The sequence below is a fragment of the Melospiza georgiana genome, chromosome 3 (assembly GCF_028018845.1).
Source record: "Melospiza georgiana isolate bMelGeo1 chromosome 3, bMelGeo1.pri, whole genome shotgun sequence".
Classification (NCBI taxonomy): Eukaryota; Metazoa; Chordata; class Aves; order Passeriformes; family Passerellidae; genus Melospiza; species Melospiza georgiana.
The window spans coordinates 86,955,368-86,967,986 of record NC_080432.1 but is presented as its reverse complement, the minus strand read 5'-3'; the positions used below and the strand labels follow the sequence as shown (position 1 = coordinate 86,967,986).

Sequence of the window (12,619 nt, the reverse complement as noted above, 5' to 3'; positions counted from 1 at the left end):
GGTTGCTGAAACAGTCAGGAGGTCTGTTTGGTATTTTCTCAAATTTATTAGCTTTTTGCATGCCACAAAGATGACAATCTCCTCACTGTCCTATTTTGTCTCTGAAATAGCTCTTGGTTCAGCTCAAAGAAGGCAGATCAAAAAATGTATTTACATACATAGCTCAGCTTGCCTTACTGAAACAGGGAACAGTGCTGGAAGGAAGCTGGCAGGCCACTGCTGAAGCAGGACTCCCCATCCCACCAGATGTCATCTGGTACACCCCTGCAACACAGCCAAGCCCTGCAGACAGTGCCAGCATGCACATAACAGGCTGCTGGGGTTTCCTACCTGTGACAGAAATCCCTGCCTGGGCCAAACCTCACCATCAAACCTTCCTTCATTGCTAACTCTTCATCCCACCTTCTTCCCACAGTAGTTCCAGAAGCAGTTGGTTCCTGTGATGAAGAGAACCTGTATCTGACCCTGCCCACTTTTGGCTTGCACCAGTACTGGGACCTGTACCTTGGTAACAAGCTCCTGAACCGGCACCTTGCCCTCACCAATGGGTACCTTGCAGCCACCAACTCCACACACCTGATCCTGCAAATACCTCTGTTTGCTGGGGGACTCATCTATGAGGTACAGGAGCTGTTCAGCAATGCCTTTTCTAAAGCGCATAGGACTGTTTGCTCCCAGAGTCCTGCAGTCACAGCCTGTAGTGCTGAGGTATTGCACATATTGGAAAACCTCCAGAGGGAAGGACTCTGAGACAGAGCAAGTAGGATAAGAGGCATTAGACACGGACCGTTATGGTAATGCCACGTATTGTGCAATCTGCAGTCCCCATTTGTCTCTAAAAGATATGCACCAAGTCTTCAAAAACAAACTCCTCATGTTTTTAGTAAGATGAGGCAAAATGTCACATCTGCACTGAGCCAGAAATAATATTTCAATATAGCTTTTATGAAAGAAGCTCTTTTAAAGGAAATTTTGCTGAAATTTTAAGACATGGCAGGGGGAAATTGATACTGTGATAATTTGAACTATTCCACAATAATCAGCCTAAATTTATCTCTGTGACAGTGACTGATAAATTCATACAAGAAAACTTGTACTTGTAGTTCTGCCCTCATGTTGCTTCAGGCTTGAGCCTTCACACTGACTTATCTCTTGTCACTTGTTAATATTCAAATGGCACAGGCTATGGAGCAAAGCTTGGTACACGTGGATGATGTAAAAGAGATAACAGATCTCTTCCATCTCCTCCTTTGCAGGAAGTGTCCTTTCAGAAAATCAAAGCAAGGTTTGATGTTGCCCTAAGGAAAGTGAGAACTATGGAGACCTTACAGATGTTCTCCATTAGCTGCAGTTTTAATTCTTCAGCATTTATAAGTAAGTTATGCACTGATCAATCAACAAAAACATGCGATTCTTTCTTGATCTCAAACTAACTCTCTGCCTTTCTCAGTATGCCACCCAGATGGTACCATAATGGTATCTGCCCAAATGAAGACAGTTCCTGCCATTGACATGAGTAAAACCAAGCTAAGGGACAGCTCCTGCAAGCCTAAGGAGTATAATGAAGCCCATGCCTTCTTCAAGTTCCATGTCACTACCTGTGGCACTTCTGTAAGGGTAAGTCCATGTCCAGAGCAGATACACCTGCTGGAACTCTCTGCCTCTCCTGCATTTTCTCCCTTGGTCCCCTGCCCCAGCTCCTGAGAAGAGTCAATTTACAATGAGCTTCCCATATGCACAGTTTGAAGGTGACCACATTATTTATGAGAATGAAATCTCTTATGAGAAAGAGACTCTTCCAAGACAGAGCATACCAACAATCACAAGAGATCCAGACTACAGGTAGGAGCTGCTGCTGGCTGACACTGCTCACTTCTGTACAGCTGCTGGGAAATAGATGTGAACACAACAATTGCTGTTTCTTCTATTCTAGACTAACAGTCTTGTGCTACTACCAAGCCAAAGAGACCCTAGTGCTTGGTGCCTTCTCCAGGGACCCAGCCAAATCCCCTCCCTTTGGCTCTGGGACGATGTTTCCACGTTCAAATACTGCAGGTGTGCAATTCTCTTCCTCCATTTTTAAACCTCTCTAACTCTTTCAGTCCTAAGTTCCCTTGTTAAGACATGCCTTACTTTTGCCTAAAGAACCTCACTAGAATTTCCTTCTCTGCAGCTTACAGGAGGGTAAGACAAGCTCTGAATGTAGTTTCAAGAGTGTCCAAAGGTAAATCTCCTGCTATGGAAATCAGATAATTTCCAAGTATGTTTTAGTTTAAATAATATTAAACAACAACAAAACCCCCTGACATTTTCTCGAGATGACTCCTTCATGGAATTCTATGGGCCCAGCACGGCAATACTCAAACAACCCATGGAGCCTGTGTTCCTTGAGGTGGAGCTGAAGGACGAGAGCCCCAGTGTCGAGTTATACCTGGAAAACTGCTGGGTAGCCTCATCTCCAGACTTCAACAGCAACCCAAGATGGAACATCACTGTGGATGGGCAAGTAGTATTAACTGTCCAATTAACTCATCAGCAAAGTCCTAATTTCTATTTATATCTGTTGTTCTTTCTCTCAAATAGGTGTGAGATTAATGGCAGTGAGTTTTCTGCAGAGTTCTGCCCGGTGCCTGTTAGCCCCCGGGTGAGACACCCTCCTCACTTTAAAAGGCTGGCAGTAAGGACCCTGGCACAGCAACTGGAACAGGTAGGATTGAGTGAAAGGCTCACCTCCAACTCGTAGACCCTATCCTAGAAGTCTGGATGATGCTCTTAGTCATGTGGTTTAGTTGGAGGTAGCAAGGAACAGGAAGTTGGACTTGATCCATATGGATCCCTTCTAACCTGAGATATTCTGTGACTCTATGCTTTGAAAAATAGATTTAGGCACCTCACAGACTTAATTAGGCACCTCACATTCAACTCAAATACCCTGTGTGCAGGTTTAATTCTGTTCTCTTCTTAAATCTCCTCTGCCACCTAGCTAATTTGAGATTGGACAGGCTGGACTAAACAAAAGAATGTTGTATGCAAATATGATTTTTATATGGTGATTCTGGCTTTGAATAGGTTCAGATTCATATCACTTCAGCTCAAAATGTCTAGAGAGAAAAATCAACTTATGTGTCCCAATATCCACACGAAGTACAGCTCTGTTGTCTCCTGTCCTAGCCACTCATCCACCTCCTCGGGGGTCAGAGAAGCAGAGGCATGTGGGTTTGGTCTTAAAGTTTGAGATCCTGTTCCCCTCTACAGACTAAGGAGAGCAGAGAAACACCCAGGACCGTTACCTGAGGGTACTTTGCTCCAGCTGAGTGAACTGCCTGTCCTGATGTGTACTGATACCAGCCATGGTGTGCTCACCCTGCCTCGGCAGCTCAAGCAACTGCACTGTTATTTACTCAGCCTTTCATAGGCACCTCAACTCTTGAACTTGCTAGAAATGAACATGATGCAATTCTAGCTTGTGCTGCTTCCTAAGTGTGCAGCTGCAGCAGGCACTGGATTGAGTTTCTGTCTAGTTTTGATACTCTGCAGCACGTGAGGTTTTAACTTCTCCTGTCTCAGCCTCCGAATTACCAAACTACCTGAGGGCTTCCTTGACACCAACTTTAAATTCAAGGCAGGTTCAGCTAGAAGGTGACACAAGGAGGTGTCCAGAGAAGAATAAGTCTAATCAGATGTAGTTTCTGCAAAAGACAAGGACAAAATAATGCTCTGCAAAGTGGGATTTGACAGGGATCAAATGGCACTTTTTCTCCTTCTCAGGTGTATGTGCACTGCTTGGTGGCAGCGTGCTCTCCTACCAACGCACAACCTGGCAGCACCTGCAGAGGACAGTGCATCTCAAGCAGGGAGAGAAAGGGTAGGTTGAAAAGGAGGAAAGAAACCATTGCGATGCACCCCTGACCTGATGTTTCTCAGAGATTTAGGAGCTCTGACTTTGGCATCTGAAATGCCTCGAGCATGGACTGTGAACGTTGATGTCACCTTTAAGCATGTAGGTATTCTTTAAAAACTACACAAACACACTGTGTATCCTTCTCAGGCTTTCCAGGTCACCCTTCTGACAGTCTCCAGGGCTATGTACTTGCTGGACCAGTATGGATTGTTGCTCCAGATCGAAGATGACACACAGAAACTGGATTTGGTAAGAACACCAGGCCCTGTGTACTCACCCCGACAGGTCACCGTGCTTTGTGACACCAGCGATGCAGAGCCTGTCCTTGAGAACCTCAAAAATAAAAGTTCTGGGACAAGAACAGGGAATGGACGTGGTTTGCAGTCCCATGGTCTCAGCTTGAGCCCATGAGAGAGGGAAGAAGGAGAGCTCCCTGCCAAGCCAAACACAGCTGGTGTGGCTCTGGAGCCGATGCCAGCAGCAGAGCAGGGCATGCTGGACTTGGGCCATAGCAGGCAGTTTTGGAGCCAGGTATTATTTCAGCAGGTTTTCAACAGGACTGCCCCCAGTCTGAGAGAAAACAGATCCAAATTTTAGAAACAAACACTAAGGCACTAAGGCACGCTGCCATATTCCAAATGCTTTTGAATGGTTCAAATCCTCCAAAGAGCAGGGTTTCTCCTATAGCTTCATCCACCCTTGGACAACCAGAGCTGCTGAAGTTCCAGCATCACTCCTCACTTCAGCCTCTGTGTGTGTCTCCAACAGCACCTGAAGGCTCTGCTGTGTTGGCTGCTTTCCAAATGGTGCCACTGGACACAGGAGCTACTGCTTCCAGGAACCACCAGAATTATTTGCATGAAGTTTAAAGACCAGATGGTGGGACAGCACTGGAAAGTTCTTGAGTCTGCTGACAGCATCAGTAAATCTTGCAACCTGTTGCCTCTCTGAAGTGACTACAGAAGAAAACTTAGCAGAAAACGACCCAAGGCTGCAAAATAACACTTTGTGTTTCTTCCAGATGCTCAAATATGGACTTGCAGATCACTAAAATTATTCCAGCCCTAATTATGGCTGCTTCTTGTCATACTTCATAAAGTGACTGCCAATCCTCCCATCTGAATGTAAAGTGCAAATCTGAAAAGTCAAATAAAAATGCACCAGAGCAATGTAAGCACAGAACATCTGCTTGCTAATGTGCAACAGCAACCATCTGCTGTACCAACAAAGAGCCAAGCAGTCACTGCCAGTGCCCCTCCAGCATGCAACACCAGGGCACACACTTCTTTCCACTAATGCAGAGCTTTGTATCATGACATGAACCTGACCTTCCTGGAAACCTGTTAGTTCCTCATTTTCTCTCATCTGCCTCTGTATGGAAAAAGCTAACTAAATCTGAGCAGATGGATACTGTAGTATGAGCAAAAATGACACCTCTTATTTTTTGTTTCTGTGCACACAGAAAGCTTTTTTTTAATTATTATTTTTTAGAGATCAAACCTGCCACATGACCAGCTGTAATCACCCTCAGGATGTGCCTACAGTGTACCTGCAGATGTGGCAGCAGCACATGTAGATGTTCAGCAGCAGTGAGGGGGGCAGATGGCACATTCATGCTGATGGCAACTATGTGTGCTCTCCAGAGGGTTTCCCAGCTCCTGCAGCCCCTGCATTCCCAGCCTGGCTGGTCAGTGCACACACCTGGCCCACTTCCCAAAAGCTGCAGTCCTGCCTGAGATGATTGCTGAATAAATGCCCTCTTAAGGCTGTACCTGCTGAAGGAGTAAGATCAGTGAAAAGGAACGGGAGGGTGCCGTGGCCCCAGCACCCCCAGCAGCTGCCTGGGTGCTGCCTTCATCTGCTGCATGAGCAGTGCACTCTGCTGTCCACAGCCCACACTGCAGAGCCCAGCTAGTTACTGCATCTGCCAGGAGAGCACACTCCCTGTTTCTAACAACAGCAGCAAATTTATAATTTTAGGTTACCTTTCTGTTAATCTAAAAAGCAGCCCTCTAGAAATTTGTAGACTGGGATGAAGGGAACATAATAATGACCAAATGCTCCTCTCAGCACTCTCAGGCCACACAGGGGAGCATCAGGTCTGGTCTGGTGTAACTAAGGTTCACTTTGTCTTGCAGCTTTGCAGAATATATTTACATAAACTTGTCTGCAGTAAGTGGGCTATCCCAGATCCTCCCCTTTTGCCCGGAAAACCAGGAAGAGGTACAGGAGCATTCCATACCCTTCCCCCACCTGACAGATGAGAGGAGACTTTTCCACATACACTGGGAGGGAGATGGAAAAGAAGAGACAGATGTGCATACCCATTTCAACAGGGATTTCAGGTTTCCCCCTTCCCAAAGACAAGTCAGAGCAATTCCAATTCTTGGTCTCTTTCTCCTACCTTGGTTGCTGTTCATGGTGTAGATGATGATTTTCACACCAAAGCTCATGGTGTTTTTGGGTTAGGCATTCCTTGTTTGCCTTTGAGGGTGTCTTTCCCAAGGTATGATTCAGCCATGCTATTGCACGGGTGTACTGTTCTGCAACCCCATTCTCCTGGGATTATTCCTACCTCTCAGGTGTTGCAGAGGGAACTTCAGCACCTAACTCCTGTCCTAGACTGCATTTTCAGGCCTGTGGGCTTAAATGGTTCCTTGGATTAGCTTTCAGGAAGCACTCTGGACACACCACTGTAGTTGAACAAGCCTTCATTATTCAGCCAAAGTGGAGAAAAGGAATTGGGAGAGAAGTTATTTTTAATGCACAGACAGATGCTTTAAAAATAACTGAGTCCCCATGCTGGGGAGTCCCCAGCCTGGAAAGCACTGATCAGCCTTTTCCATAGCAACAGAGTTAGGCTGAAACCTACTATTGTGAACTGGGACACAGCTGGACCAGCTGTTCCTTGCTGGGAGACAAGGATATCATCCTTCAGGCCCATTTCACATGCTCCTTGTACAGCACAAACACAAGTGATAAAAGAACTGATCACCATGAGCTGCAGGAAGCAATGCTCTGGACTGCATCCAATCCCTCCCTGCTCATGCACTAAAGGGATCCTACAAGGAGAGTCCTGGAAATAATCTTAGGAAACAGACCAGTGTTCAGCTCAAATGCTCACAACATGCTGGAAGTGAGGCCTCCAACTTGACCGGATCTCTCAGCACTGTTTTCATAAAGAGCAACCAGACCTTCCATTCTGCATGAAAGCCATAGGCTGGGGTCAAATCTGTTTCACTGATCCAGCCCATGTCTGTTAAAAGGATGAGGCAGATGAACATCTGCTGACATAAAAGAATTTTGGATATTACCCTCCCGCTCGCAGTCTTTGGTTTGAACATTGGTTTTGCTTTTCTGAATCCCGACAGGCAACAGAGAGCATGACCTGCATAGCTGAGTTTGACTGAGAGAGAGGTGTTCAATCCCCACACAAGTGGAATAGTGCACCTTTCTCTCCTCAGTGACTTTTAACAAGGTTACCTACTAGATGAGAAGTGCACAGCGCAGCCCTCACTTGCAACAGCCCAGAAGTTTCAGGCTTTCCATGCTGACCAAACCTCCCTTGCTCACTCAGATGGCATCTGGAAGAGGGACTTTATTCTGGCAACCTGACAACCAAACCCTTTGGCCTCAACATGCCACAGCTTTCCAATTGGAAAGGCTCTCCCTGTTCCCCATGCTGCACTCACACTAAATATGCATAAAACCCTTGTCACACTGCTCAGTGCCCTGCTAACCTTGGCATTCTGTCAGCTTTCCCCACCTTTCTGCAAAAGCAAGGGAAAGGCCTTGCAGCACTGAGAGTTGTGTGACAACAACTCCTCCCGTGTTTCAGTAGGACAAATGGAGTCCTAGGAAAAGCACAGGATGATGATGTTACTCTTTGCCTTGTTCTGTAAGGCAGTGATGTTATTCTTTGAGATTCTGTAACGCGCCATGGAATTCACAGGGTTTTTCCTAAGTTTAGAGGTAAATCATCAGGTGAGAACAGTTACTCATTGGCAAATTAACCCTGCCTACAGGGAACAAGCCAAGCAGAGGGACTGCCAGTGATGGCTGTGGAAGGAAAGTCAAGGGTTTGGGAGAGGAGGTTTATAGGTAGGAAATCTTGGGAAAGCAGCTGAGAATTATCCACATCTGAAATATTTCTGGCCAGAGTAAAGAGAGTCACAGTGCATTAGCAGCAACCATCTGTGTGACTTACTGGTGCAACCCCATGACTTTGACAAGGGCAGTGGAACGGGCAGGACTGACCCAGGAGCTCCACAGAGGTGTGGAATTCTCATGCAGAGACAACCCCTAAAGCCCAGTGAAGGTATAAAGCTGCAGCACCTCACATTGCAAAGCACCCAAAGCACACAACCCTGCTCCTTTTACAGGCTGAGATGTTGCCTGAATTTCACAAAAGATTACACAAAAGAATTTTATTACCCTCCATTAGGCTTTTAATTCCTAAACTTTTGTTAACAGGAAACTTTGCAGGACAAGGGAAGTTACTAAATACATCCTCCTCTTCAAGTTTTGGGGGTTTTTTATACATTTTATATACTGAACATTATGCCCTAATCACCTGTCCTGGCTGTGTCTCCTCCCATGCTCCCAGGCATCCCCAACTTCCTCCCCACCATGGCAGTACAAAAATCAGAAAAGGCCTCAGCTCTGTGTGAGCCCTGCTCAGCAATAACAAAAACATTTCCATATTATCAGCCCTGTGTTCAGCACAAATCCAAAACACAGCCCCATTCCAGCCACTGTGAAGAAAACTAACTCTACCCCAGCTGAAACAAGCAGGGCTATTTAATAATTTCAGGCTGAAAACCTGAAAGCCAGAGAGCTAAGTGACTTGTGTGCATGTGAAAGAGGAAAATGTGAAAACCCTACTGGCCAAAATTACCTTGAAAGAATTCCAGATTAAGCTGAAATGCATGATGACAGTTCATCCTTTCACAGGAGAAACAAGGAAATACTGTGGAGAATTGGCAATTGCTCCCCAGCCCTGTGCAGTATTTCTGTGCCAGCAATTGCATGAGAAGTAATTAAGCAACATTCACAAAACAACACAAGCTGGAATATTATCTCTAGCATCTTTGTTTTCTAAAATGCTTGTTCACTGTTAGTATTTTGATCTATATCCTGTCATTTTAAGTGTTCTGTGCAGAATCACATCTGTGATCTCTCTTCTCACAGTAAAACTTCCTAAGTCACATCCAATTGTTCATTACTCCTTTTTTAATTGTCTTGGCAAGGTCACTCAGGAACATGTCTAGTTCTAGCTCACCTTCTCACCATCAGTCGAGAGTTGGTAGGATTTTTTAAGACTGAGGTGGCATTAAGTGTATCAAGTCATTGAATGATCTGTGTTTTAGAGACAGAACACCCAGATAAATGGTAGCAAAGCATGTGCTTAACACATCAAGTCCAAAATGAAGACTTCTGAGGGGGAAAAATGGGCATTGCCTATTCCTCAAACTGTGAACGGTCACATCCTGGTACTACATATCTTATTTCTGTAACTTCAAGTGGCTGCAGTCAAATGTCAAGAGCATGAGAGGTAAATGCAGCATTCTCTCAGCCCTGTTTCAAATTTACTCATTGTGGCTGCTGCAGTTTCATCCCCACACAGAAAGTGATTTTGGTGAGGCTGCTGGGAAGGATGTCCAGAGACTCCAGTATGCTCTCACCACTCGCCCCAGTGGTCCCACCATGTTCAGTGAGCCCTGTGCTTCTGCAAGCTCCCAGCTCGTGCATGGAGGAACTTGCCACAAGAAGCAGAAATGTCACTGGCATAATTTAAAAAAACAAAATCCTAATGCTCATTTCAGCAATCAGAGAGTATTTCTTTTATTAGAAATTGTGTTGCTATGAATTTGCAAGGGTGTTCCTTGCTGATGATTTACAGATTTCAGTAATGGTCCCTCCTACCCTGTGAGAAATGAAGCTGCCTGGGTGTTCACAGCCAGCTCCATCAGATGGATTTCACACTGCATTTTCAGGGAAATGATCTCTTTAATAAGGAAGAGAAAGCCACAATTCCTCCTGTGAATATTTTCTATGGTAAACTCTGCAGACAATCATTAGATAAAAAGTACATGTTCATTTTTATTTTCAATTAATCTGGCCAGTACATTTATAATAGAATTACAAAGCATTTCTGTACAAAATCTGTACATGTGTCTCACAGAGATCAACATTACACCTTCCCTCAAGAATAAAAATCCCAAATCCGGGTTATTTTGCAATCATAATCAATTTTTAACTTATTTACCTAAGAATGAAGTTCTTCAGCAGGACCTAAGAGATGTAAATGATCTTGTGTTTCACCCATCAATGACAAAAATCACACATTTAGTGAAATATTTCCACATCACATCACAACCTGAATTTTCAATAACCCCGCTTCTCTTTTTCTTCTTTATCAAGCATAGCCTGTTTTAGACTCAATGCAGCATCTTCAAATTGGGGGTTTAACTCTAATACTTTCCTGAAATCTTTCATGGCCTCATCAAAGTCTCCTGTCCCAAAAAAGAAAAAAAAAAAAAAAAAAGAAAAGTAAAATTATCTTTCTGTAACTGCTCACGCTCACAACTCAAGAACACCTCCAATACTTTCACCCACAAAGCAGCAGCTGCTTCCTGGAGCCATGGCATTTGGATTCTCCACAGGCCCAACTGGGAGTCAGAGTTTCACATCAAGAATGGACTCAAATGCACTTAAGGCTCAGTTCAGCCAGTTTGTTCCCAAGAGGAGGAGACAAAAGGCACACACCAATAATGAGGCTGCCCTAAAGCTGGCACACAGGCACAGAGCTTCCAGCGGGTGCCCATGGCCCAGCTCCATTCTCCAGTGCCTCGACCTCTGCAACGGCCAAGCTCTAACAGAAGGCACAGGGCTGTAATTTTGGGATGGCATCACCAAAAACGGGGCAGGAAATTCCCCAGAGGTGGCCGGCAGCCCACTGGAAATCGAGAAGGCTGTGCTACAGGTGCTTGGGAGATGCTTTAGCTCAGGTTTAATGGCAGTATTTGGAACTGGCTTGTTTCACTCCAGTGCAAATTTCTCCACAAGTCAACTACACCTTTCCTCCCATTCTCCAGGGAGCAGCGTTTCGAATGACAGCAGCATAGCCTGCAAGAGGGGTGTAAGCGCACACGGGGGGCAAGCAGGCGCTGTCACTGCTGGCACCGCGTGTGGCGCCGGTCCCGCAGCGATGCCCGCCCTCGTCCCGCCCGTGACCCGGGGCTGCCCGGCCCTGCCGTGCCCGGCTCGTACCCAGCCGGTAGCGCACCAGCCCGCGGTTGTAGTAGGGCACCTCGAAGCCGGGCTGGCACTCGATGGCGGCCGTGAAGTCCCGCACGGCGGCGGCGAACTCCACTCGCAGGTACCGCACCTGCCCGCGGTCGTTGAGCGCCGTGGCGAGGTCGCTGCTGGCACTGCGGGGACAGAGGGAGCGGCGTTAGCGGGGCCCGGCCCGGCGCGCCCGCCCCGCTCCCGGCCCCGGCGTTACCCCGCGGGGCTGCGGGCGATGAAGCGGCTGAAGAGCTCCTCGGCCGCCGAGAGCCGCCGCGCCCGCAGCTCCGCCCGCGCCGCCGCCAGCAGCGCCGCCGCCTCCCCCGCCATCGCGGTGACGTCACGGGCACGCCGGCGCGCGCGGCCACGTCAGAGACGGCGCTGGGCTGGGAAGCGCTACCCACAGAGCGCAGCAGTATGGCAGTAGTGTCTGTAACAACAGCAGGGTCACGGAGAGATGGTACTGGGCCAGAGAGACCTGCCCACAGAGCGCAGCAGTATGGCAATAGTGTCTGTAACAACAGCAGGGTCACGGAGAGATGGTGCTGGGCCGGAGAGAGCTGCCCACAGAGCGCAGCAGTATGGCAATAGTGTCTGTAACAACAGCAGGGTCACGGAGAGATGGTGCTGGGCCGGAGAGAGCTGCCCGCAGAGCGCAGCAGTATGGCAATAGTGTCTGTAACAACAGCAGGGTCACGGAGAGATGGTGCTGGGCCGGAGAGAGCTGCCCACAGAGCAGGAGCTGCCCACAGAGCGCAGCAATACGGCAGTGGTGACAATGACAACAGCGGGCTGCGTAGAGACTGTGCTGGGCCGGAAGGAGCTGCCCACAGAGCACAGAAACACGGCAATAGTGTCACTAACAACAGCAGGGCCACGGAGAGACGGTGTTTAACCTAAACCTCTCCTTCATCTTAAAGCCATTCTCCCTTCTCCTATCCCTTTATGCCCTTGTAAATTGACTCTTTTTTACCCGTTTACAAGGTGCTGGGCCGGGGAGAGCTGCCCACAGAGCACAGCAATGCGGCAATGTGTCAGTAACACCACCGGGCCACGGATCCCTCTGCTCCGCTCTCCCGAGCCCCCAATCGCAGTGCAGCGCCCAGCTCGAGGCCGCAGCGCAGGCACGGTGTGGAGCCGCTGGAGCGAGGCCAGAGGAGAGCAAAACTATCAGAGAGCTAGAGCACCTCTCCTGGGGAGACAGGCTGGGAGAGCTGGGGGTGTCCGACCTGGAGAGGGCTTGGTGGGAACCTCAGAGCACCTTCCAGCACCTAACGGGGCTCTAAGAGAGCTGGAAAGGGTCAGTTTACAAGGGCATAAAGCAATAGGAGAAGGGAGAATGGCTTTAAAATGAAGAAGGTTTAGGTTAAACATAAGGAAGGAATTCTTTACTGTGAGGGTGGTAAGACACTGGAAGAGGTTGCCCAG

The 12,619-nt window shown here is 47.5% G+C and overlaps 1 protein-coding gene across 1 annotated transcript; it reads right to left on the bottom strand.

Moving 5' to 3' along the window:
• Window positions 1-9,978: 9,978 nt before the first annotated feature.
• On the bottom strand, window positions 9,979-11,521 carry TTC32 (tetratricopeptide repeat domain 32). Its single transcript, XM_058020853.1, has 3 exons — window positions 11,409-11,521; window positions 11,174-11,334; window positions 9,979-10,416 (listed from the first exon to the last, which is right to left on the bottom strand). The coding sequence occupies exons 1-3, from the start codon at window positions 11,519-11,521 to the stop codon at window positions 10,289-10,291; spliced, it is 402 nt and encodes a 133-aa protein (XP_057876836.1). The 3' UTR covers window positions 9,979-10,288.
• Window positions 11,522-12,619: the final 1,098 nt, after the last annotated feature.